At 42.4% G+C, this 27,492-nt stretch overlaps 2 protein-coding genes across 2 annotated transcripts in view; both read left to right on the top strand.

Annotated features, from left to right (window-relative positions):
- The first annotated feature begins 1,043 nt into the window (after positions 1 to 1,043).
- Positions 1,044 to 2,350, top strand: LOC116359775 (uncharacterized protein C17orf98-like). The gene is made up of 2 exons (XM_031813329.1): positions 1,044 to 1,371; positions 2,193 to 2,350. The coding sequence occupies exons 1-2, from the start codon at positions 1,044 to 1,046 to the stop codon at positions 2,348 to 2,350; spliced, it is 486 nt and encodes a 161-aa protein (XP_031669189.1).
- A 2,579-nt stretch (positions 2,351 to 4,929) lies between these two features.
- LOC109882718 (uncharacterized) overlaps positions 4,930 to 27,492 on the top strand; it is a 65,365-nt gene continuing 42,802 nt past the window's right edge. Inside the window, exons 1-12 of the mRNA XM_031813328.1 lie at positions 4,930 to 5,276; positions 5,551 to 5,605; positions 6,078 to 6,342; positions 6,561 to 6,744; positions 9,585 to 9,753; positions 11,366 to 11,431; positions 18,657 to 18,783; positions 18,867 to 18,997; positions 19,564 to 19,713; positions 20,270 to 20,422; positions 23,298 to 23,482; positions 24,526 to 24,704. Coding sequence (XP_031669188.1) covers positions 5,554 to 5,605; positions 6,078 to 6,342; positions 6,561 to 6,744; positions 9,585 to 9,753; positions 11,366 to 11,431; positions 18,657 to 18,783; positions 18,867 to 18,997; positions 19,564 to 19,713; positions 20,270 to 20,422; positions 23,298 to 23,482; positions 24,526 to 24,704 — 1,661 coding nt within the window. The 5' untranslated portion in view covers positions 4,930 to 5,276; positions 5,551 to 5,553. The remainder of the gene's footprint in view (positions 5,277 to 5,550; positions 5,606 to 6,077; positions 6,343 to 6,560; positions 6,745 to 9,584; positions 9,754 to 11,365; positions 11,432 to 18,656; positions 18,784 to 18,866; positions 18,998 to 19,563; positions 19,714 to 20,269; positions 20,423 to 23,297; positions 23,483 to 24,525; positions 24,705 to 27,492) is intronic.

Below are 27,492 nucleotides of genomic sequence, written 5' to 3'. Positions count from 1 at the left end.
TGCTTCCATCTTTGTGGCAACAGTTTGGGGAAGGCCCTTTCCTGTTTCAGCATGGCAATGCCCACATGCACAAAGCGAGGTCCATACAGAAATGTTTTTTTCGAGATCGGTGTGGGAGAACTTGACTGGCCTGCACAGAGCCCTGACCTCAACCCCATTGACCAATCCAGATAGCTCATGTCATGAAAATTGTCACTGTATTTCTGAGACCGATTTAACCAAAAATGGTAGATGAGCAATTGTGCTCTTCCCTCTTGTGAAGCAATTTTCCCAGCTATATCTGCTGAAACGTAATAAAGACTTACATGTGCGTCATTCAGCAGGCTTTTGAAGTAAAGTGTAAACGAGCACATTGGCAGGTGCACAACTGACCGGGGAGTGAGTGTTGATTTTACTGGCTTTTGCTGTGATTGTTCATGTGAGTGTTTTTGGCTATTCATGTCCCTCCATACATTTTTGGAATTTGGGTCATAAGTATAATAACACACACTGCTGTGTAATGTGTAACTCTGTGTTGGTGTATGTGTCGAATTGCTAGACTTTATCTTGGCAAGGTCACAGTTGCAAATGAGAACTTGTTCTCAACTAGCCTACCTGGTTAAATAAAGGTGTTCTCAACTAGCCTACCTGGTTAAATAAAGGTGTTCTCAACTAGCCTACCTGGTTAAATAAAGGTGTTCTCAACTAGCCTACCTGGTTAAATAAAGGTGTTCTCAACTAGCCTACCTGGTTAAATAAAGGTGTTCTCAACTAGCCTACCTGGTTAAATAAAGGTGTTCTCAACTAGCCTACCTGGTTAAATAAAGGTGTTCTCAACTAGCCTACCTGGTTAAATAAAGGTGTTCTCAACTAGCCTACCTGGTTAAATAAAGGTGAAATAAAAACAACTTTAAAAAACTGCACAGGCCCGAATCTGACCCGCTTTTTAAATGATTTAATTTTAGTAGCCAAGTCTAATTTTAAAAGGCTCTGTGCCTAATTTGTATATATTGAATGTGGACTGATTTGATATATTTTGTCATTTCAGAGTTGCATTGCCTAAAATGAATCACTCTGGGCCTGAGAAGCGCGAGCAGAAGTTCGTGCTCGACTGCATCGCTGTCAGTTCGGTTGCGCTCGGGTATGAACACATGCGCCCCCGGCTCTGGTCGGTGCTCCCCGGGTACGACGCACGCAATGACCCCCACGCTGCGCGCTACACGACCACCCCATCGGTGCAGAGGGTCCCAAAGAAGACCACCCCGTCGGTGCAGAGAGTCCCACAGAAGACCACCCCGTCGGTGCGGAGGGTCCCGCAGAAGACCGAGAACATGGAACTGAAGAGCGCCGCTGCCCAAAAGTCCCTAGACCTGAGGAACACTTCCGGAGCAGGTAGGCTGTTCTATTCTATTCTAGGATATTCTATTCTATTATATAGGCTGTTCTATTCTATTCTAGGATATTCTATTCTATTATATAGGCTGTTCTATTCTAGGATATTCTATTCTATTATATAGGCTGTTCTATTCTATTCTATTCTATTATATAGGCTGTTCTATTCTATTCTAGGATATTCTATTCTATTATATAGGCTGTTCTATTCTATTCTAGGATATTCTATTCCATTATATAGGCTGTTCTATTCTATTCTATTATATAGGCTGTTCTATTCTATTATTTATGTATTTATTTATTTGCATTAAACGGGATTCATAATATGTCCTGTTTGACATCAAATTAGCTCTTATCCACAGCTACTTTTTTTACAGGTGGTGGCTTTTCTGGCCACCAGGTGGAAATAATCAAGGCATGCCATTGCTTTGACCTATCGAATTAAGGATGGGGGAGATAGGCCTATAGGCTATGTGAAGTGACAAACAGTTTGGAGGAGACTGAAGAATAGGCTACAGTTATATTCTGAAGAAGCTATTCTATACCCTGCTGACATGCCTTTCTATTCTATTCAATACATCAAGCTACTTTTATTTAGCAGTAGGTCTACATGGGGTTCATCATCTATACAGGTTTTACATCAGTAGGTCTACATGGGATTCATCATCTATACAGGTTTTACATCAGTAGGTCTACATGGGATTCATCATCTATACAGGTGTTACATCAGTAGGTCTACATGGGATTCATCATCTATATCGGTTTTACATCATCATCATCATTGCTCAGAGTCACTGGTATCTTGTCTCTGCACCGGACAGGTCACTCCCGAGAGCAGGTGAGCAACCACAGTGGTCTCATGTCGGACATCAAGCCGCTGATAGGCTACAACGGGCAGTTTGGGTTTCGGCGCAACACGCCTAACCTCCGGCGGAACCCATCCAGCTTCGGAGAGGTGACCATGTTCCAACTCCATTGAGTACAACGGCCGAAAAGGTATCATCATCATTATGAAGTTCCAATGAGCGACAATAAATGCGTCCAGAGAATGTAAACCCTATAACTTGATGAGTCATTATTTATGCCTGTTTATCTCTGCTTAACGCTGGGGTGATAATATAACAATAGCAATATTCTGTTCACAGACTGCTATAGCCTACTGTCACAGACTGCTATAGCCTACTGTCACAGACTGCTATAGCCTACTGTCACAGACTGCTATAGCCTACTGTCACAGACTGCTATAGCCTACTGTCACAGACTGCTATAGCCTACTGTCACAGACTGCTATAGCCTACTGTCACAGACTGCTATAGTCTACTGTCACAGACTGCTATAGCCTACTGTCACAGACTGCTATAGCCTACTGTCACAGACTGCTATAGCCTACTGTCACAGACTGCTATAGCCTACTGTCACAGACTGCTATAGCCTACTGTCACAGACTGCTATAGCCTACTGTCACAGACTGGTATAGCCTACTGTCACAGACTGCTATAGACTACTGTCACAGACTGCTATAGCCTACTGTCACAGACTGCTATAGCCTACTGTCACAGACTGCTATAGCCTACTGTCACAGACTGCTATAACCTACTGTCACAGACTGCTATAGCCTACTGTCACAGACTGCTATAGCCTACTGTTATAGACTGCTATAGCCTACCGTCACAGACTGCTATAGCCTACTGTCACAGACTGGTATAGCCTACTGTCACAGACTGCTATAGCCTACTGTCACAGACTGCTATAGCCTACTGTCACAGACTGCTATAGCCTACTGTCACAGACAATGGATTTCAGGTAGCACCATTGATGTACACTATATATACAGAGAGGAATAATGGATGTGCTTCCATCTTTGTGGCAACAGTTTGGGGAAGGCCCTTTCCTGTTTCAGCATGGCAATGCCCCCATGCACAAAGCGAGGTCCATACAGAAATGTTTTTTTCGAGATCGGTGTGGGAGAACTTGACTGGCCTGCACAGAGCCCTGACCTCAACCCCATTGACCACTTTTGAGATGAATAGGAATGCTGACTGTGAGCCAGTCCTAATCACCCAACACCAGTGCCCGTCCTCAGTAATGCTATTGTGGCTGAATGGAAGCAAGTCCCCGCAGCAGTGTTCCAACATCTAGTGGAAAGCCTTCCCATTAGAATGGAGGCAGTTATAGCAGCAAAGGGGGAACCAACTCCATATTAATGCCCATGATTTTGGAATGAGCAGGTGTCCACATACTTCTGGTAACCTATTGTATTAGTTTACTATCACTAACCAGGTTTCCATCCAAACTTTTTATGAGACTTAAGTAGACTACATTTAAAAAAAATACAGACCTGATGGAAACAGATTTTTTTTGTAAACTTTCCAAATGTCCACAAAAACAAATGCTAGACAAGGTGGGATCTTTTCCTGTCAGTAAAATTAATTATGCGAGAAATGTTATGGAAACACTTTTATGAGCCAATATTTATATAATAACCATCATATTAAAGTAAATGGTGTCAACTATGACTTGTGTTGTCCTCCCATTATGACGTAGTAGAGAAAGCACGCAGTTTATTAGGCTACAGATGAAATCAATTACGATTCATTTCACAGGGTCTGATTCAGTTTGGTTTCCGTTTGACAAATACAAATATTCTTGCTTTTATCCACAACAATCTCATCATGTAGCCTACCTGCCTAGCCAGCCCGAGCTGTTGGCTAGAGTGCACGGGCCAAGCCCAGAGTATGCGCATACTGAATGCTATTTAACTCCAGTGTTTGTGACAAAACTATATGTTGAGTTGAAAATGGGATGGAAACACATTGAACTTTAGATTTTTATTAGATACATGAAAACGTCATGTTGGAGGAAACACCACTGGTGGGGTAATTCTCATTCAGTTTCTCTAGTTTAAAAAGTATGCATTTTTATGGGTATTTTCTTTATTCCGCTAATTAAAGGTGACTCGATCCACGATAGGATGTTATGCCATAACAAATACACGTTTTCAGCTGCAGACTATGATGATAATGTCCAGAACTGCACTGAAGTCTTAACAAAACATGATGATCGATCCTCGACTGCTGTTTGACAAATAACAATACTCATGTCTTAATCATAATTATCTCATATAGACTCACCAGCCTGCCTGCACAGCCTACCCGCACTTTATCTGCAAACTGTTGACTAGAGCGCTTGTGCCAAGAACGGAGTAAGCGCATTTGCTATTTTATGCAAGTTTTGGCGAAACTGTTGGTAGAGTTGTAAATGCGATGCAAACACATTGAACTCTAGATTTTATTCGGTACCTGCACATTTGAAGGAAAAACAACATTTTGTGTGCACTACGTCATCATATGCAGATTTTTATCCTAAACAAGTCAGTTTAGTGGAAACACCACTGGTGGGGAAGTGCGCATATTTTCTTTATCCGGATTTGTTCAATATTATCATGAAAATCTGTCGCCAATTAGACGTAACACCTAGCTAGTGTCGCGATCTGCTCTCCTCACACACAGAAAGAAGGTGGCGCCAATATCCTAGATACACCAGGATTTCTGGCAAACCACAAGTATTGCGCAACGCCTTGTCAAGTCTTTATATTAGCACCTGCAATGGCACTAGAATCACTAAGTTTCACTTTGTCTTCATCAGTGGATAGATAGCATGCAACTAGGCCACTAAACGGAGTCACGAGCTTTATTCACTCGGTCCATTTGACTATAGATTATAGGAGGAGTCATGTGAAATATAATATATTAAAATCGAAATTCCAGTTCATACCGAGAACGAAACTGCTATTCTAAAGTTTAAAGGGAAGTAGCCTAGAACAGAAAGCATTACCTCAGTTTCTGTTAATGGTCTGCGAAAATACACAATATAATCTTGGAATTGACCTCCACACTCACAGCTGAGTAAGTTATTAATTCCTTTACTGAATGTTATTGTATTGTAGGTTATTCTTATTCTATCTATAGTCATGCAGCTTGCTATAACATAATACAATATTGCTGATCTGGTAGTACCTGTTTATAATTTAACTTTCATGAAATGTTCGCTTAAGTTTCTGTAATTTTTTTCAATATATTTTTTAAGACTTGCGGATCTGGGGGCTTTTCACCAACTGACTTTCTCTCTCTCTGTGTGTTTTGTCTGTGTGTTTGTCTGTCTGTGTGTGTGTGAATTAAGAACATGATGAAGATGACCCCACTGTTTATGTTCCTCGTACTCTCTGCAACCAAAGGTCTGTTAGAATGAGCAGGTCACATCATGTATTATAAGTAACACATGATGAGTATCCTGCTCTAGAAACCAACCAAAAAGACCATTCATACAACAAACCTTTCATCACTAATTGTTGTACTATTGAGCACCCCCATAGCAATTTTAATGTTGGTGTCAAATGTTTATTTGTACCACATAAAATATTTGTACAGTACATTTAGGCTACCTACATAGTGCACTACTCTTGACCATAGTCCAACGGGGAGCCCTGATCTAAAGTAGTGCACTATATAGGGAATAGGGTGCCATGGACCCTGGTCAAAAGTAGTGCACTATATAGGGAATAGGGTGCCATGGACCCTGGTCAAAAGTAGTGCACTATATATAGGGAATAGGGTGCCATGGACCCTGGTCTAAAGTAGTGCACTATACAGGGAATAAGGTGCCCTCCGTCCTCCACTGAGACGGTCTCTTGGATGTTCTTCCCACAGAGCTGTTCAGAGGAGGCTGTGCGTTATGTGACTCTCCTCCATCTTCACATAAGTCTGTTGGTGTCCGGGAGGGAGAGATGGCAGTGCTAAAGTGCGGACTGTGCACCACCATGGCAGGGCACAGGGAGGGGAACCTGACCCTGGCATGGAGCAACCACTCTGGGCCTGGGGAGCTTCAGGAGCCTGCGGTGTGGATGTCTGAAGACACTCTCGTCATCCTGAGGGTCTCTCCCAACCAACAGGGGTCCTACTCCTGCTCACTACTGTAAGTGTCTGTCTCTTACAAATCTAGTTGGCCTTTTATTGTCCATTTTATCAATCATACTTTTGTTCTTTAATTGTTTTCTCCTTCCCTCTGATGTATTTTATGCGTCATTCTGTTGATGCGTTGATTCATTGACTGATTGAATGGTTGATGATGTGATTGATTGATTGATTGATTGGTTGATTAATGGTCATATCTCTCTCTCTGGACTGTTTCAGCAACGCCAGTGGCCAGCCCCTGAGAACAGTGTGGTTTAACATCACAGTGTTCTCTGGCCAGTGTTACATAGATATGAATGTGTATCAAGCCACGTGCTATCTGAGACAGTCCTGTGAAAAGTTAACCTGCACGTCAGACAGCGTCCCACAAAACTTCACAAAACATAATTATACGTGGTACAAGGTATGACCTCTTCTTTTCTTTACCCCCCCCCCCTCCCCCTCCCCTCCCCTCCCCCTCCCCTCCCCCAGTAGATGACAAAGTAGTAGTAAATATCCACTGATGTTGAGTTTCCACTAGTTCTTCTTACTTGCCTTTGGCTAAAACTAAAAACATGCGTCATTACATGTGCTTGAAGAGGTGCGTTTTCCCTCTAGCCGTTGGCAAGGTGCTATTGAATAGTCTGTTGTCGTTTTTTTCCACGAGACCAAAAGCCACAGGGTATTTCCCTGTTATATGATGTTTTTCCCCTGGCCTGAGTGGGTGTCCTAGCTAGCATAGGGACCAGCATCAACATTTTAGTTCACCAGTCATGGATGGTGCAGCAAAACTCTCACAACTCTCTGTTTTGTGATTAGCATCAATAGACACTGGCTTTGTATTACCTGTTTATTACCAGTTGATTACCAGGTGATTACCAGTTGATTACCAGTTGATTACCAGGTGATTACCAGGTGACTACCAGTTGATTACGAGTTGATTACCAGGTGTTCTGCCTTCTTATTATTCGAACATGCTGGTCATTTATGAACATTTGAACATCGTGGCCATGTTCTGTTATAATCTCCACCCGGCACAGCCAGAAGAGGACTGGCCACCCCACATAGCCTGGTTCCTCTCTAGGTTTCTTCCTAGGTTTTGGCCTTTCTAGGGAGTTTTTCCTAGCCACCGTGCTTCTACACCTGCATTGCTTGCTGTTTGGGGTTTTAGGCTGGGTTTCTGTACAGCACTTTGAGATATCAGCTGATGTACGAAGGGCTATATAAATACATTTGATTTGATTTGATTTGATTTGAAGTGATTACCAGGTGATTACCAGTTGATTACCAGGTGATTACCGGGTGATTACCGGGTGATTACCAGTTGATTACCATGTGATTACCGGGTGATTACCGGGTGATTACCAGTTGATTACCAGTTGATTACCAGGTGATTACCAGGTGATTACCAGTTGATTACCGGTTGATTACCAGGTGTTTAGCAGGTGATTAGCAGGTGATTCCTGGGTGATTACCGGGTGATTACCAGGTGATTACCTGTTTATTAATCACATTTATTTATAAAGTTCTTTTTACATCAGCAGATGTGACAAAGTGTTTATACAGAAACCGAGTCTAAAACCCCAAGCAACAAGCAATGCAAATGTAGAAGCACGGTGGCTAGAAAAAACTCCCTGTGTAATATGTGTCTTGCCTGTTTATTACCTGTTTATTACCTGTATATTACCTGGTATTGCCTGTTTATTACCTGTTTATTATCTGTTTATTACCTGTTTATTACCTGTTATTGCCTGTTTATTACCTGTTATTACCTGTTTATTATCTGTTTATTACCTGTTATTACCTGTTTATTACCTGTTATTACCTGTTATTACCTGTTTATTACCTGTTATTACCTGGTATTGCCTGTTTATTACCTGTTTATTACCTGTTTATTATCTGTTTATTACCTGTTTATTATCTGTTTATTACCTGTTTATTACCTGTTTATTACCTGTTTATTACCTGTTTATTATCTGTTTATTACCTGTTTATTACCTGTTATTACCTGTTATTACCTGTTTATTACCTGTTATTACCTGGTATTGCCTGTGTATTATCTGTGTCTTACCTGTTATTACCTGTTATTACCTGTTATTGCCTGTTTATTACCTGTTATTACCTGTTTATTACCTGTTATTACCTGGTATTGCTTGTTATTACCAGTTATTGCTTGTTATTACCTGTTATTACCTGTTATTACCTGTTTATTACCTGTTATTGCCTGTGTATTATCTGTGTCTTACCTGTTATTGTATGTTTATTGCCTGGTTATTACCTGTATATTATATGTGTCTTAACTGATATTGCCTGTTTATTGCCAGTTATTGCCAGTTATTGCCTGTTTATTACCTGTTTATTACCTGTTTGCCTGTTTATTACCTGTTTATTACCTGTTATTACCTGTTATTGCCTGTTTATTACCTGTTATTACCTGGTATTGCTTGTTATTACCAGTTATTGCTTGTTATTACCTGTTATTACCTGTTTATTACCTGTTATTACCCAGTATTGCTTGTTATTACCTGTTATTGCCTGTGTATTATCTGTGTTTTACCTGTTATTGCCTGTGTATTATCTGTGTCTTACCTGTTATTGCCTGTGTATTATCTGTGTCTTACCTGTTATTGCCTGTGTATTATCTGTGTCTTACCTGTTATTGCCTGTGTATTATCTGTGTCTTACCTGTTATTGCCTGTGTATTATCTGTGTCTTACCTGTTATTGCCTGTTATTACCTGTTATTACCTGTTATTACCTGTTTATTACCTGTTATTGCCTGTGTATTATGTGTCTTACCTGTTATTGTATGTTTATTGCCTGGTTATTACCTGTATATTATATGTGTCTTAACTGATATTGTCTGTTTATTGCCTGTTATTGCCTGTTATTGCCTGTGTATTATGTGTCTTACCTGATATTGCCTCTTATTGCCTGTTATTGCCTGTTATTGCCTGTTATTACCTGTTATTACCTGTTATTGCCTGGTATTGCCTGTTATTACCTGTTATTACCTGTTATTGCCTGTTATTGCCTGTTATTACCTGTTATTACCTGTTATTGCCTGGTATTGCCTGTTATTACCTGTTATTACCTGTTATTGCCTGTGTATTATGTGTCTTACCTGATATTACCTGTTATTACCTGTGTATTATATGTGTCTTAACTGATATTACCTGTTATTACCTGTTATTGTCTGTGTATTACCTGTGTATTACCTGTGTATTACCTGTGTATTACCTGTGTCTTGATTAATGCATTGTAGAACTGTGACACAGAGTTACGCTCTGACTTTGGCGATGGATACCTGACGAGTGCTTCTGAAAGTGACAATGGTTACTATACCTGCACTTCATACTACACATACAACTCAAAGCTCCATGATGGACAGGTGTTTACCTTGTCCAGAACGATGGAGCGGACAGTTAAAGAAGGTAAGAAGTTACTGGACATTACTGGATATCAGGGTTGGGATACATTTTTACATTTCAGTCAAATTCAGAAAGTAAATCCAATTCCAATTTTGAAATATTTATTAATTGAAAAGAATTGAAGAGAATTAGAATTTCAGTGTACTTCCTGAATCGACTGGAATTGAAATGGAATTGACCCCAATCCTGCTGTATGGTTTTGGAGCTTCTGACCTTTTGCAAAGATACCTTGAAATGTATTTGTCAATTAAGATGTATTTCATGTTTGGTGGATCTGAACCTGGGTTACAGGGGAAGGCTAAAGTCAATGCAAGAACAAGGATCTGTAACTTATGTCCATATTGATGCTTTATTCTGTTCAAAACTATTCATAGAAAGAGTTTCCTTTTAACTACATTCATGTTTATGTTTCAGCTACATTAATATTTCTGTTTCAGCTACAGTGATATTTGGTATTAGGTACAGTGATATTTCTGTTTCAGCTACAGTGATATTTGGTATTAGGTACAGTGATATTTCTGTTTCAGCTACAGTGATATTTGGTATTAGGTACAGTGATATTTGGTATTAGGTACAGTGATATTTCTGTTTCAGCTACAGTGATATTTGGTATTAGGTACAGTGATATTTCTGTTTCAGCTACAGTGATATTTGGTATTAGGTACAGTGATATTTGGTATTAGGTAGAGTGATATTTCTGTTTCAGCTACAGTGATATTTCTGTTTCAGCTACAGTGATATTTCTGTTTCAGCTACAGTGATATTTCTGTTTCAGCTACAGTGATATTTGGTATTAGGTACAGTGATATTTCTGTTTCAGCTACAGTGATATTTCTGTTTCAGCTACAGTGATATTTCTGTTTCAGCTACAGTGATATTTGGTATTAGGTACAGTGATATTTCTGTTTCAGCTACAGTGATATTTCTGTTTCAGCTACAGTGATATTTCTGTTTCAGCTACAGTGATATTTCTGTTTCAGCTACAGTGATATTTCTGTTTCAGCTACAGTGATACTTCTGTTTCAGCTACAGTGATATTTCTGTTTTTGAGTTCTGAGTTTTGAATACAGTGATATTTGAGTTTTGACTACAGTGATGAATACAGTGATATTTGAGTTTTGACTACAGTGATGAATACAGTGATATTTGAGTTTTGACTACAGTGATGAATACAGTGATATTTGAGTTTTGACTACAGTGATGAATACAGTGATATTTGAGTTTTGACTACAGTGATGAATACAGTGATATTTGAGTTTTGAATACAGTGATGAATACAGTGATATTTGAGTTTTGACTACAGTGATATTTGAGTTTTGACTACAGTGATGAATACAGTGATATTTGAGTTTTGACTACAGTGATGAATACAGTGATATTTGAGTTTTGACTACAGTGATGAATACAGTGATATTTGAGTTTTGACTACAGTGATGAATACAGTGATATTTGAGTTTTGACTACAGTGATGAATACAGTGATATTTGAGTTTTGACTACAGTGATGAATACAGTGATATTTGAGTTTTGACTACAGTGATGAATACAGTGATATTTGAGTTTTGAATACAGTGATATTCGAGTTTTGACTACAGTGATATTATTGTATTGTACAGGAAGTTCCCCGGTTATGCCAAAGATCATCGAACCTCGGGATGGGGAGGTTATTGAAGTAGATATGGGTGAGTTCCTCTCTACCTATCTGTATGGGTGTCAATTAATGTCTTTACTGTCACGTGTGTGTGAATGTGTGTGCAGGGTTGGGGAGTAACAGATTACATGGAAGAGATTACAAAAAATTGTAACTGAAATCTATTACTCTACCAGCAATTTTTTTGTGTGTTTTTTTGTAATCAGATTACAGATACTTTTGAAAAACTAGATGATTACTTCGAGGATTACTTTTAAATTCAGAAAGGATGTTTGCGAAAACAAATATTATATTTATTTATTTATTTTATTTCACCTTTATTTAACCAGGTAGGCTAGTTGAGAACAAGTTCTCATTTGCAACTGTGATTCTGGCCAAGATAAAGCATAGCAATTCGACACATACAACAACACAGAGTTACACATGGAATAAACAAAACATACAGTCAATAATACAGTAGAACAAAAGAAAACAAAAAGTCTATATACAGTGAGTGCAAATGAGGTAAGTTAAGGAAATAAATAGGCCATGGTGGCGAAGTAATTACAATATAGCAATTAAACACTGGAATGGTAGATGTGCAGAAGATGAATGTGCAAGTAGAGATACTGGGATGCAAAGGAGCCAAATAAATAAATACCAGTATGGGGATGAGGTAGGTAGATAGATGGGCTGTTTACAGATGGGCTATGTACAGGTGCAGTGATCTGTGAGCTGCTCTGACAGCTGGTGCTTAAAGCTAGTGAAGGAGATGTGAGTCTCCAGCTTCAGGGACTTTTGCAATTCATTCCAGTCATGGGCAGCAGAGAACTGGAAGGAAAGATAAGCACTTTGAGAGCCTGTTTGTAGACAGACTGAATAGGTTTTAATGTTGTACAGCAAGCTTGGGCCCAACTAGTCAAGCAGTATGTTAAGTGGGGGAGTATCATAGATTTGAAGTACAGTTTTGCTACCTCTGTAGTCAAACAATTTAGTACAGTGCCTTGCGAAAGTATTCGGCCCCCTTGAACTTTGCGACCTTTTGCCACATTTCAGGCTTCAAACATAAAGATATAAAACTGTATTTTTTTGTGAAGAATCAACAACAAGTGGGACACAATCATGAAGTGGAACGAGATTTATTGGATATTTCAAACTTTTTTAACAAGTCAAAAACTGAAAAATTGGGCGTGCAAAATTATTCAGCCCCTTTACTTTCAGTGCAGCAAACTCTCTCCAGAAGTTCAGTGAGGATCTCTGAATGATCCAATGTTGACCTAAATGACTAATGATGATAAATACAATCCACCTGTGTGTATTCAAGTCTCCGTATAAATGCACCTGCACTGTGATAGTCTCAGAGGTCCGTTAAAAGCGCAGAGAGCATCATGAAGAACAAGGAACACACCAGGCAGGTCCGAGATACTGTTGTGAAGAAGTTTAAAGCCAGATTTGGATACAAAAAGATTTCCCAAGCTTTAAACATCCCAAGGAGCACTGTGCAAGCGATAATATTGAAATGGAAGGAGTATCAGACCACTGCAAATCTACCAAGACCTGGCCGTCCCTCTAAACTTTCAGCTCATACAAGGAGAAGACTGATCAGAGATGCAGCCAAGAGGCCCATGATCACTCTGGATGAACTGCAAAGATCTACAGCTGAGGTGGGAGACTCTGTCCATAGGACAACAATCAGTCGTATATTGCACAAATCTGGCCTTTATGGAAGAGTGGCAAGAAGAAAGCCATTTCTTAAAGATATCCATAAAAAGTGTTGTTTAAAGTTTGCCACAAGCCACCTGGGAGACACACCAAACATGTGGAAGAAGGTGCTCTGGTCAGATGAAACCAAAATTGAACTTTTTGGCAACAATGCAAAACGTTATGTTTGGCGTAAAAGCAACACAGCTCATCACCCTGAACAGACCATCCCCACTGTCAAACATGGTGGTGGCAGCATCATGGTTTGGGCCTGCTTTTCTTCAGCAGGGACAGGGAAGATGGTTAAAATTAATGGGAAGATGGGTGGAGCCAAATACAGGACCATTCTGGAAGAAAACCTGATGGAGTCTGCAAAAGACCTGAGACTGGGACAGAGATTTGTCTTCCATCAAGACAATGATCCAAAACATAAAGCAAAATCTACAATGGAATGGTTCAAAAATAAACATATCCAGGTGTAGAATGGCCAAGTCAAAGTCCAGACCTGATTCCAATCGAGAATCTGTGGAAAGAACTGAAAACTGCTGTTTACAAATGCTCTCCATCCAACCTCACTGAGCTCGAGCTGTTTTGCAAGGAGGAATGGGAAAAAATGTCAGTCTCTCGATGTGCAAAACTGATAGAGACATACCCCAAGCGACTTACAGCTGTAATCGCAGCAAAAGGTGGCGCTACAAAGTATTAACTTAAGGGGGCTGAATAATTTTGCACGCCCAATTTTTCAGTTTTTGATTTGTTAAAAAAGTTTGAAATATCCAATAAATGTCGTTCCACTTCATGATTGTGTCCCACTTGTTGTTGTTTCTTCAAAAAAAATACAGTTTTATATCTTTATGTTTGAAGCCTGAAATGTGGCAAAAGGTCGCAAAGTTCAAGGGGGCCGAATACTTTCGCAAGGCACTGTATAAATCGGATATTAGCTAGGTTGAATTTGGTTATCATGCAAACAGTTTTTTTCACATTGAGATGCAAACACGAGTCACTATCCACTTTGTAACCTGGTGTTAAGGTTTTCTTCCGGTGAAGGAGAGGAGGACCAAAATGCAGCATCGTTATTTGTAAACATCTTTAATAAAGATGAAAAACGAACAATAAACGTAACTTGAAAAACCTAAAACAGCCTTATCTGGTGCAAACAGAGACAGGAACAATCACCCACGAAACACACAAAGAATATGGCTGCCTAAATATGGTTCCCAATCAGAGACAACGATAAACACCTGCCTCTGATTGAGAACCACTCTAGGCAACCATAGACTTAACTAGACAACTCTACTATACCACAATCCCATAACCTATAAAAACCCCAAGACAAAACACACCACATAAATAACCCATGTCACACCCTGGCCTGACCAAAATAATAAAGAAAACACAAAATACTAAGACCAGGGCGTGACACCTGGACCATTACAGTAGTGAGTTATTGTGCAGCTTGTTGTTTGCTCTTTGCATGCACATATATCACTGTATCATCTGCATACATTTGAAATTCAGACCCAGTCTAGACAGAAGGCAGATCATTAATGTACAGGCTGAACAGGAGGGGCCCCAGTATTGACCCTTGGGGCACGCCTACATCATAGCTAAGAGTGGGCGACAGCTCATTGCTCACTCTGACACACTGAGTTCTGCCTTCAAGGTATGATTTCATCCATCTCAAGGCATCAGGGGAAAAGTTGAACTTGGACAATTTTGTGATGAGAATCTCATGGTTAACAGTATCAAAAGCCTTCCTTAGGTCCAGAAACACAGCCCCCTTTTTCTATCTTTGACTTCACATTTTCCAGAAGAAAGCAGTTGGCCGTTTCTGTGGAGTGTTTCGCTCTGAAGCCAAACTGCATGGAGTGTAATGTGGCTGTTTTTGAGGTGGGCAATCAGTTGTTCTGCTACACACTTTTCAACAACCTTTGACACCACAGGTAGTATACTAATGGGCCTGTAGTTACGCACGTCAGCAGGGTCGCCCGATTTAAAGATGGCCGTTATTATGGCCGACTTCCATACCCTTGGAAACACCCCGAGACCAATAGATGTGTTGGTGACCTTAGTAATGGGGCCAATGAGTGACTCTTTGTAGTTTTTAAGAAAGGTAGAGTCCAGCCCAAACACATCTTTGGCTTTAGAGTTCTTTAGTGAGCTAATCACCTTGTTCACCTTTGATTCAGAAACCTCCCTTAGGTTGAGCATCATTTACTAGCACTGAGCCCAAGAAACCAGTGGAGGGGTTCTGTGTCAGTACCCTGACAGAGTCAATAAAGTAGGAATTGAAGGCTATTGCTATTTCGACTGCATCCTGTGTTAGATTGTTATTCACCATGAGTCTTTTTGCAGTGTTACTATGGTCTTTCCCTGTTAATGTTTTTTAGATTCTCCCAGATCAGTTTAGAATTTCCCTTTGCTTCACCAATTATGTTAATAAAAACGTTTGCCTTGGACTGTCTGATTTCTTCCATCACCTTATTTCTCAACATGGTAAACCTACGTCTGTCATGCTCCAATTTGGATCTTAGGGCTATTTTTAGAGCATAATCTCGTTCTTTCATCCATTTCCAGATTTCTCCATTTAGCCAAGGAAGAGTGCTCTTTTGGCCAGGTTTGGATTTGATTTTCTTTAGGAAACCATTTATTGTAGTCTGGATTGTGGATAGAAAAACCTGACTATCAGCTTCCACGTCTGTATAGGACAAGAGATCATTCCAGTTTATTCCCTTAATTGCGTTTTCAAAATAGTTTAATTCACTCTTAGGTATTCTTAGTTGATCCGGCTTTCTAACAGTAGAGAGGTTAAACCTGCTCTTAGACAGCTTTCTGGCTATACGTGTCAGATTATGATCAGATAGCCCAGTATTTAGTCACTCTCTCTGGTTTATTACTGAGCACCAAATCAATCTGTGTTTTTGAGCAACAAGTCACCCTGGTTGGCCCTTTAACTAGCTGTGTAAGCTCAAAGGTATTGGTGACCTGTTTGAGGGTTATCCTACAAGACTTGTCTTCATAAATAATTTAAAAATCTCCCATTAAGATGACCTCTTTCCCAAAATCACATTCCCTAAGCATGTTATTAAACTGATCAAAAAAGACACTTTTGGTGGAAGGTGGCCTACACATTCCAATAAGGGTGACACACTGAACTCTGTCTGAGAAGTAGTTGGTAAACCAGGCGAGGCAATCATTTGAGAAACCAAGGCTGTCGAGTCTGCCAATAAGAATGTGGTGATTGACAGAGTCGAAAGCCTTGGCCAGGTCGATGAATACGGCTGCACAGTAATGTCTCTTATCGATGGCGGTTATGGTGTCGTTTAGAACCTTGAGCGTGGCTGAGGTGCCCCCATGACCAGCTCTGAAACCAGATTGCATAGCGGAGAATGTACGGTGGGATTCGAAATGGTCATTAATCTGTTTGTTGACTTGGCTTTCGAAGACCTTAGAAAGACAGGATAGGATAGATAGTCTGTAGCAGTTTGGGTCTACAGTGTCACCCCCTTTGAAGAGGGGGATGACCGTGGCAGCTTTCCAATCTTTGGGGATCTCAGACGATACAAAAGAGAGGTTGAACAGGCTAGTAATAGTGGTTGCAACAATTTCGGCAGATAATTTTAGAAAGAGAGGGTCCAGATTGTCTAGCCCGGCAGATTTGTAGGGGTCCAGATTTTGCAGCTCTTTCAGAACATCAGCTATCTGGATTTGGGTGAAGAAGAAATGGTGGGGGCTTTGGCGGGTTGCTGTGGAGGGTGCCAGGTAGTTGACCGGGGTAGTGGTAGCCAGGTGGAAAGCATGGCCAGCCGTAGAGAAATGCTTATTGAAATTCTCAATTATAGTGGATATATCGGTGGTGACAGTGTTTCCTAGCCTCAGAGCAGTGGGCAGCTGGGAGGAGTTGCTCTTATTCTCCATGGACCTTACAGTGTCCCAGAATTTTTTGAGTTAGTACTACAGGATGCAAATTTCTGTCTGAAAAAGCTAGCCTTAGCTTTTCTAACTGCCTGTGTATATTTGTTCCTAACTTCACTGAAAAGTTGCATATCACAGGGGAAATTCGATGCTAATGCAGAACGCCATAGGATGTTTTTGTGCTGGTCAAGGGCAGACAGGTCTGGAGTGAACCAAGGACTATATCTATTCTTAGTTCTACATTTTTTGAATGGAGCATGCTTATTTAAGATGGTGAGGAAAGCACATTTAAAGAATAGCCAGGCATCATCTACTGACGGGATGAGGTCAATGTCATTCCAGGATATCCTGACCAGGTCGATTAGAAAGGCCTACTCGCAGAAGTGTTTTAGGGAGCATTTGACAGTGATGAGGGGTGGTCGTTTGGTCGCAGACCCATTACGGATGCAGGCAATGAGGCAGTGATCGCTGAGATCTTGATCGAAAACAGCAGAGGTGTATTTAGAGGGTGAGTTAGTTAGGATGACATCTATGAGGGTGCCCGTGTTTACGGGTTTGGAGTTGTACCTGGTAGGTTCATTGATAATTTGTGTGAGAGGGCATCAAGCTTGGATTGTAGGATGGCCGGGGTGTTAAGCATGTCCCAGTTTAGGTCACCTATTAGCACAAGCTCAGAAGATAGATGGGGGCAATCAATTCACATATGGTATAGAGGGCACAGCTGGGGGCAGAGGGAGGTCTATAGAAAGTGGCAACAGTGAGAGACTTGTTTCTGGAAAGGTGAATTTTTAGTTAAAGCTCGAATTGTTTGGGTACAGACTTGGATAGTAATACAGAACTCTGCAGGCTATCTTTGCAGTAGATTGCAACACCGCCCCATTTTGCAGTTCTATCTTGGTGGAAAATGTTATAGTTAGCTATGGAGATTTCAGGGTTTTTGATGGTTTTCCTAAGCCAGGATTCAGACACGACTAAGACATCTGGGTTGGCAGAGTGTGCTAAAACAGTGAGTAAATCAAATTTAGGGAGTAGGCTTCTAAATGTTAACATGCATGAAACCAAGGTTATTACGGTTACAGAAGTCAACAAATGAGAGCGCCTGGGGAATGGGAGTGGAGCTAGGCACTGCAGGTCCTGGATTAACCTCTACATCACCAGAGGAACAGAGGAAATGTAGGATAAGGGTACGGCTAAATGCTATATGAACTGGCCGTCTAGCACGTTCGGAACAGAGAGGAAAAGGAGCAGGTTTCTGGGCACGATAGCATAGATTCAAGGCATAGTGTACAGACAAAGGTAAGGTAGGATGTGAGTACATTGGAGGTGAACCTAGACATTGAGTAATGATGAGAGAGATATAGTCTCTAGAGACGTTTAAACCAGGTGATGTCATCGCATATGTAGGAGGTGGAACAACATGATTGGTTAAGGGATATTGAGCAGGGCTAGAGGCTCTACAGTGAAATAGGACAGTAGTGGCCAGTTATCACATTTGTTGCCAGCTATCATATATTTGTTGATGTAAAGAGCGTGGGGCCTAGGATTGAGCCTTGGGGTACTCCTTTGGTGACAGGGAGTGGCTGAGGCTGTCTGACTTTATACACGGCACTCTATGAGAGGTAGCTAGCAAAGTGTTAGTGAATGTTATGTGTTTTCTCCAGGATCTACTGTGGTGGTGGTCTGCAGGGCTGGCCTGTCCTCTGAATCTGACCAATTATACTGGCTGGAAAACAGATCTTTTGTGGAGGACAACCAGACGACCCTACCAGTGTTTTATAACGTTTCACAGTGAGTACACTCACTACAGAACAGACCTGGGTTCAAATACTATTTAAAATCACTTAACATAACACACTTGACTGTTTCTCCAGAGAGAATGACCATCACCAGGCATCGCTGGTGATCAGTCAGGTGTCAGAGGAGCAGCTGAGGAACACATACACCTGTCAACTGGATTCTTCATCTGGGAACGACAAGGTCTCCATCACCTTCCAACAGAAGAGTAAGTCAAGCAGCCTCTTAAAGGGACATCTTAGCTTTCCAATCATCTAAAATATTACAGAGTCTGCCTTTATCAAACTCTACTGGTCATTTCACAGAATCCTCTCTTCTGCTCTTAGGTTACATGACATTTAATCAATGAGATATTATCTCTTCTGCTCTTAGGTTACCATGACATTTAATCAAGAAGATATTATCTCTTCTGCTCTTAGGTTACCATGACATTTAATCAATAAGATATTATCTCTTCTGCTCTTAGGTTACCATGACATTTAATCAATAAGATATTATCTCTTCTACTCTTAGGTTACCATGACATTTAATCAATAAGATATTATCTCTTCTGCTCTTAGGTTACCATGACATTTAATCAAGAAGATATTATGATCACTTCTGTGTGAAATGATGATGATTTTCTGTGATTTTTTTTTCTCTCCAGTTTCTCTTTCTGCTGTACAGTAACAGCGGTTTGATATAACCAGGTTTATGTGTGTGTGTGTGTGTGTGTGTGTGCGTGTGTGCGTGTGCGTGTGTGTGTGTGTGTGTGTATTTCATGTCACCCTTTAGGTCCACCCCAGTTCCACTTCCTGGTGCTGGGTATAGTGGGGGTCTTTGTCGTAACGGTGGTGGTGGTGACTGTTGTCTATGTCAAGCTGAAGGTGGACATCATTCTATTTCTCAGACATGATCTGGGTTGGCATCATCACAACGTCTCTGGTGAGAATAACACCTAACGCCAAACATGCCAATGTCTCATGCAAACGTTGTAGATCGTGTTTCACCACATGATTTGGATGAATTGTGTTAGTTTCAAATGGGATGTGTAACAACGCCTATGTACTGTGTTATAATGCCTATGTACTGTGTTATAATGCCTATGTGCTGTGTTATAATGCCTATGTGCTGTGTTATAGTGCCTATGTGCGGTGTTATAATGCCTATGTACTGTGTTATAATGCCTATGTCCTGTGTTATAATGCCTATGTGCTGTGTTATAATGCCTATGTGCTGTGTTATAATGCCTATGTGCTGTGTTATAATGCCTGTGTGCTGTGTTATAATGCCTATGTGCTGTGTTATAATGCCTATGTGCTGTGTTATAATGCCTATGTGCTGTGTTATAATGCCTATGTGCTGTGTTATAATGCCTATGTGCTGTCTTATAATGCCTATCTGCTGTGTTATAATGCCTATGTGCTGTGTTATAATTCCTATCTGCTGTGTTATAATGCCTATGTGCTGTGTTATAACTTGCCTGAATGGTGTGTTTCAGATGGGAAGCGTTACGATGCCTATGTGTTGTGTTATAAGAGTGACACAGAGTCAGGTGTCAGTGAGGAGGACAGGCGTCAGGTGGAGGAGGTGCTGGAGGAGCAGTATGGTTACAGCCTGTGTCTCTACGACCGTGACGTGCTCCCTGGGGAGGGTGAGTCAGTCCACTGTCCTCACATTTCTCCTCATACTGGTGTGTGTGTGTGTGTGTGTGTGTGTGTGTGTGTGTGTGTGTGTGTGCGTGTTTGTGTATGCACTGTTCTTCTACCTCTACCTGTTTCTCTACCTGTTCCTCTACCTGTTCTTTTACCTCTACCTGTTCATCTACCTCTACCTGTTCCTCTACCTGTTCTTTTACCTCTACCTGTTCCTCTACCTCTACCTGTTCCTCTACCTGTTCCTCTACATGTTCCTCTACCTGTTCCTCTACCTGTTCCTCTTCCTCTACCTGTTCCTCTTCCTCTACCTGTTCATCTACCTCTACCTGTCCCTCTACCTCTACCTGTTCCTCTACCTCTACCTGTCCCTCTACCTGTTCCTCTACCTCTACCTGTCCCTCTACCTCTACCTGTCCCTCTTCAACCTGTTTCTCTACCTGCACCTGTTCCACTACCTATACCTGGTCATCTACCTGTTCCTCTACCTCTACCTGTTCTTCTACCTCTACCTGTTCCTCTACCTCTACCTGTTCCTCTACCTGTTCATCTACCTCTACCTGTTCCTCTGCCTCTACCTGTGCCTCTATCTCTACCTGTTCTTCTACCTCTACCTGTTCATCTACCTCTACCTGTTCATCTGCCTCTACCTGTTCTTCTACCTCTACCTGTTCATCTACCTCTACCTGTTCATCTGCCTCTACCTGTTCCTCTACCTGTTCCTCTACCTCTACCTGTTCCTCTACCTGTTCATCTACCTGTTCCTCTACCTGTTCCTCTACCTGTTCCTCTACCTGTTCATCTACCTTTACCTGGTCATCTACCTGTTAATCTACCTGTACCTGTTCCTCTACCTGTTCCTCTACCTCTACCTGTTCCTCTACCTGTTCCTCTACTTCTACCTGTTCACCTACCTCTACCTGTTCATCTACCTGTACCTGTACCTCTACCTCTACCTGTTCCTGTTCCTCTACCTGTTCCTCTACCTCTACCTGTTCCTGTTCCTCTACCTTTACCTGTTCCTCTACCTGTTCCTCTACCTCTACCTGTTCCTCTACCTGTTCTTCTACCTCTACCTGTTCCTCTACCTCTACCTGTTCTTCTACCTGTTCCTCTACCTGTTCATCTACCTGTTCCTCTACCTGTTCTTCTACCTGTTCCTCTACCTGTTCCTCTACCTGTTCCTCTACCTGTTCATCTACCTGTTCTTCTACCTGTTCATCTACCTGTTCCTCTACCTGTTCTTCTACCTGTTCCTCTACCTGTTCATCTACCTGTTCATCTACCTGTTCCTCTACCTGTTCTTCTACCTATACCTCTACCTGGTCTTCTACCTGTTCCTCTACCTGTTCATCTACCTCTACCTGTTCCTCTACCTCTACCTGTTCCTCTACCTCTACCTGTTCCTCTACCTCTATCTGTTCCTCTACCTGTTCCTCTACCTGTTCTTCTACCTCTACCTGTTCTTCTACCTCTACCTGTTCCTCTACCTGTTCCTCTACCTGTTCACCTACCTCTACCTGTTCATCTACCTGTACCTCTACCTCTACCTGTTCCTCTACCTGTTCACCTACCTCTACCTGTTCATCTACCTGTACCTATACCTCTACCTGGTCTTCTACCTGTTCCTCTACCTGTTCATCTACCTCTACCTGTTCATCTACCTGTACCTGTTTCTCTACCTGTTCCTCTACCTCTACCTCTACCTGTTCATCTACCTCTACCTGTTCATCTACCTGTACCTCTACCTCTACCTGTTCCTCTACCTGTTCACCTACCTCTACCTGTTCATCTACCTGTACCTATACCTCTACCTGGTCTTCTACCTGTTCCTCTACCTGTTCATCTACCTCTACCTGTTCATCTACCTGTACCTGTTCCTCTACCTGTTCCTCTACCTCTACCTGTATCTGTTCCACTACCTGTATCTGTTCCTCTACATCTACCTCTACCTGTCCCTCTACCTCTACCTGTTCATCTACCTCTACCTGTTCCTCTACCTGTTCATCTACCTGTTCCTCTACCTGTTCCTCTACCTCTACCTGTACCTGTATTCGTTCCTTTTCCTGTTCCTGAACTTGTTCCTCCATCTCTACCTGTTCCTCTACCTGTACCTGTTCTTGTTCCTGTACCTGTTCTTCTTCCTATACCTGTTCCTGTTCTTGTTCCTGTATCTGTTCCTGTTCTTGTACCTGTTCTTGTTCTTGTACATTTTCCTGTATGCACTACTGTTCTTGTTCCTGTTCCTGTATCTCTTCTTGTTCCTGTACCTGTGCCTCTACCTGTACCAGTTCCCATATCCATTCCTGTTTCTGTATCTGTTCCTGTACCCGTTCCTGTACCTGTATCTGTTCCTGTACCCATCCCTGTTCCTGTATCCATTCCTGTACCTGTTCCTGTATCTGTTCCTGTTCTTGTATCTGTTCCTTTTCCCATTCCTGTACCTGTTCCTGTATCTGTATCCGTTCCTGTACCTGTTCCTGTATCTGTTCCTGTTCTTGTATCTGTTCCTTTTCCCATTCCTGTACCCGTTCCTGTTCCTGTACCTGTTCCTGTATCTGTTCCTGTACCCGTTCCTGTTTCTGTTTCTGTATCTGTTCCTGTACCCGTTCCTGTATCTGTTCCTGTACCCGTTCCTGTTCCTGTACCTGTATCTGTTCCTGTACCCATTCCTGTACCTGTATCTGTTCCTGTATCTGTTCCTGTACCCGTTCCTGTACCTGTATCTGTTCCTGTACCTGTATCTGTTCCTGTATCTGTTCCTGTACCTGTATCTGTACCTGTATCTGTTCCTGTATCTGTTCCTGTATCTGTTCCTGTATCTGTTCCTGTTCCTGTATCTGTATCAGTAAAGTATGTGCTCTGTGTTTCCAGCGGTGGCTGAGGCGGTGCTGGGGTGTATAGAGCAGAGCCGGAGACTGATCCTGGTGCCCAGCAGTCTGGGGCTGAACCCAGGGCAGGACAGCCAGTATAGTCTGCTCACTGGGCTCCATGCTGCACTGGTGGAACGGCAGACCTGGCTAATCCTCATCCAGACAGAGTCAGCCCCAGACAGCCAGGTAGTTATGCCTAAGGACGAGTTCTGCCTATGGACGACAGTTAGCTTTGTGGGTGTGTCCCAAATGGCACCCAATGTTATGGGCCCTGGTCTAAAGTAGTGCACTATAAAGGGAATAGGGTGCCATTTGGGATGATTCGTTGGTGAATGTGCGCTGTCCCTGTCAAATCAATTTCCCAAATAAACAGGTAGACCTGGAGCTGATGCCATGCTGTCTATCTAACTAAATAAACAGGTAGACCTGGAGCTGATGCCATGCTGTCTATCTAACTAAATAAACAGGTAGACCTGGAGCTGATGCCATGCTGTCTATCTAACTAAATAAACAGGTAGACCTGGAGCTGAAGCCATGCTGTCTATCTAACTAAATAAACAGGTAGACCTGGAGCTGATGCCATGCTGTCTATCTAACTAAATAAACAGGTAGACCTGGAGCTGATGCCATGCTGTCTATCTAACTAAATAAACAGGTAGACCTGGAGCTGATGCCATGCTGTCTATCTAACTAAATAAACAGGTAGACCTGGAGCTGATGCCATGCTGTCCTTCTAACTAAATAAACAGGTAGACCTGGAGCTGATGCCTTGCTGTCTATCTAACTAAATAAACAGGTAGACCTGGAGCTGATGCCTTGCTGTCTATCTAACTAAATAAACAGGTAGACCTGGAGCTGATGCCTTGCTGTCTATCTAACTAAATAAACAGGTAGACCTGGAGCTGATGCCTTGCTGTCTATCTAACTAAATAAACAGGTAGACCTGGAGCTGATGCCTAACTGCTTCAATTTCATTTCCTTTAAAACTGCTTCAACTACTTTTCCTTTCCGAAGCTGACTAGAAACACTTTGTATTTTTGTGCTACATAAGCTCAATTAGTAATTGTAACCTTAACACAACACCTAGTGATCTTGTTCAAGGGGTTCGGATCTCTTGGTTTAACAACTAAGGTGTTGCGTTGGTAGTCGGTGGACCTCCGTTCAAGTCCCGGTCGGGGTTACCCCCCCCCCCAAAAAAAATTCACTACATTATTCTGTAAACGTTTTAGGTGGATCTGAAGCTGGACTCCCTCCCTGAGGCCCTGCGGCTGCTGGCCCAGTCAGGACACACCGTCACCTGGAGGGGCTCCCACTCCAAACCCCTGTCCTCAGCCTTCTGGAAGGAGCTGCGTTACCGTATGCCTGCCACGACCAGACGGCGCCCCCCGAAGGACGAGAGGACCATTCTGTGATTATATAGGCTCCAGGGCAGGGTTTGGGTTCAGTCAATTCACAAAGTAAACTCAAATTCAAATGATATAATGGCATCTATTTTCAATTATCTTCACCCCCAACCCTGCTCCGGGGTGAAGATGAGTGAAATAAATGCATCTAATGTGATTAATGTGCCATTTTTACCTGTAAGAGTGAAATAGCTTTCCTTCCAATGTAAAAAAAAAAAAAAGTTAAAAAGCAGCTTTCTGTGTTGGAATGGTGTGGGCTTACCCTAGCAACAGAATGGTGTGGGCTTACCCTAGCAACAGAATGGTGTGGGCTTACCCTAGCAACAGAATGGTGTGGGCTTACCCTAGCAACAGAATGGTGTGGGCTTACCCTAGCAACAGAATGGTGTGGGCTTACCCTAGCAACAGAATGGTGTGGGCTTACCCTAGCAACAGAATGGTGTGGGCTTACCCTAGCAACAGAATGGTGTGGGCTTACCCTAGCAACAGAATGGTGTGGGCTTACCCTAGCAACAGAATGGTGTGGGCTTACCCTAGCAACAGAATGGTGTGGGCTTACCCTAGCAACAGAATGGTGTGGGCTTACCCTAGCAACAGAATGGTGTGGGCTTACCCTAGCAACAGAATGGTGTGGGCTTACCCTAGCAACAGAATGGTGTGGGCTTACCCTAGCAACAGAATGGTGTGGGCTTACCCTAGCAACAGAATGGTGTGGGCTTACCCTAGCAACAGAATGGTGTGGGCTTACCCCAGCAACAGAATTTGTGTAATTCTGATGTGAGGTTGCAGTTATCTGTTCTATGTCAAAACTAAGTTGCATGGGCCGCTGAGAGGGGAGAGGTCAAAGTGTCATCATGTGTAAACATATCTTTTACTCCCTACCTTTCCCAGTGGGGAAAGGAGGGTTTGCAGTGTCTGGAATCATTCTATGCTCCCTCTTATGTTGTTTCTATCTTAACCTATAGCCTCACCCTCCTCTCCGTGAGTTTGTCCAGGAGGTTGTATTTTGAGTTGGTTGTATCTAAATGACAATTTGATATATGCCTGTTGATTTAGAGGATTGGTTTATGGTTCTGGGGTTTAGGAAAGGAGACAAAGCTGAACGATGAATTATGTCTATGCTGTCTGACTATGTGTATCTTTGCTATTAAAGGAACTCAGTTGCATTGTAAGGGGGCTCTGAGAGAATTCAGGGGGAGACACTGAATTTATCTGAGAGTCACAGGATTGTGATAAGAGCTCATATAATTAAAGATGGACTTTTATAACTAACTCTGACGTGTGTGTGTGGTTTGCTCTCATGATTTGGTAAATAGAGGACATTTCCACGAAAAGGCTTACCCCAGCAACAGAATGGTGTGTGCTTACCCCAGCAACAGAATGGTGTGTGCTTACCCCAGCAACAGAATGGTGTGGGCTTACCCCAGCAACAGAATGGTGTGGGCTTACCCCAGCAACAGAATGGTGTGGGCTTACCCCAGCAACAGAATGGTGTGGGCTTACCCCAGCAACAGAATGGTGTGGGCTTATCCCAGCAACAGAATGGTGTGGGCTTACCCCAGCATCAGAATGGTGTGTGCTTACCCCAGCAACAGAATGGTGTGGGCTTACCCCAGCAACAGAATGGTGTGGGCTTACCCCAGCATCAGAATGGTGTGGGCTTACCCCAGCAACAGAATGGTGTGGGCTTACCCCAGCATCAGAATGGTGTGGGCTTACCCCAGCAACAGAATGGTGTGGGCTTACCCCAGCATCAGAATGGTGTGGGCTTACCCCAGCAACAGAATAGTGTGGGCTTACCCCAGCATCAGAATGGTGTGGGCTTACCCCAGCAACAGAATGGTGTGGGCTTACCCCAGCATCAGAATGGTGTGGGCTTACCCCAGCAACAGAATGGTGTGGGCTTACCCCAGCAACAGAATGATGTGGGCTTACCCCAGCAACATAATGGTGTGGGCTTACCCCAGCAACAGAATGGTGTGGGCTTACCCCAGCAACAGAATGGTGTGGGCTTACCCCAGCATCAGAATGGTGTGGGCTTACCCCAGCAACAGAATGGTGTGGGCTTACCCCAGCAACAGAATGGTGTGGGCTTACCCCAGCAACAGAATGGTGTGGGCTTACCCCAGCATCAGAATGGTGTGGGCTTACCCCAGCATCAGAATGGTGTGGGCTTACCCCAGCATCAGAATGGTGTGGGCTTACCCCAGCAACAGAATGGTGTGGGCTTATCCCAGCAACAGAATGGTGTGGGCTTACCCCAGCAACAGAATGGTGTGGGCTTACCCCAGCAACAGAATGGTGTGGGCTTACCCCAGCATCAGAATGGTGTGGGCTTACCCCAGCAACAGAATGGTGTGGGCTTACCCCAGCAACAGAATGGTGTGGGCTGTCGTGGAAGGATCAGAATTTGTTGGTAACATTTGTAAGATGTTTAATATTCATCAAATGTGTGTAAGTTACTTCTCATCAGAATGGTATTTTTGTGTAATTCTGATGTGAGGTTGCAGTTATCTGTTCTATGTCAAAACTAAGTTGCATGGGCCGCTGAGAGGGGAGAGGTCAAAGTGTCATCATGTGTAAACATATCTTTTACTCCCTACCTTTCCCAGTGGGGAAAGGAGGGTTTGCAGTGTCTGGAATCATTCTATGCTCCCTCTTATGTTGTTTCTATCTTAACCTATAGCCTCACCCTCCTCTCCGTGAGTTTGTCCAGGAGGTTGTATTTTGAGTTGGTTGTATCTAAATGACAATTTGATATATGCCTGTTGATTTAGAGGATTGGTTTATGGT

This window comes from Oncorhynchus kisutch, unplaced genomic scaffold (genome assembly GCF_002021735.2).
Source record: "Oncorhynchus kisutch isolate 150728-3 unplaced genomic scaffold, Okis_V2 Okis05a-Okis16b_hom, whole genome shotgun sequence".
In the NCBI taxonomy this organism is placed as follows: domain Eukaryota; kingdom Metazoa; phylum Chordata; class Actinopteri; order Salmoniformes; family Salmonidae; genus Oncorhynchus; species Oncorhynchus kisutch.
The sequence above is the reverse complement of the archived record's forward strand: the minus strand, read 5'-3'. Positions and strand labels throughout refer to the sequence as shown.

Excerpts from the sequence above, each read along its gene's own strand:
- LOC116359775 (XM_031813329.1), top strand. The coding sequence starts at position 1,044 with ATGAATCACTCTGGGCCTGAGAAGCGCGAGCAGAAGTTCGTGCTCGAC. Across the intron at positions 1,372-2,192 it reads GAGGAACACTTCCGGAGCAG|GTCACTCCCGAGAGCAGGTG; the intron begins GTAGGCTGTTCT and ends TGCACCGGACAG.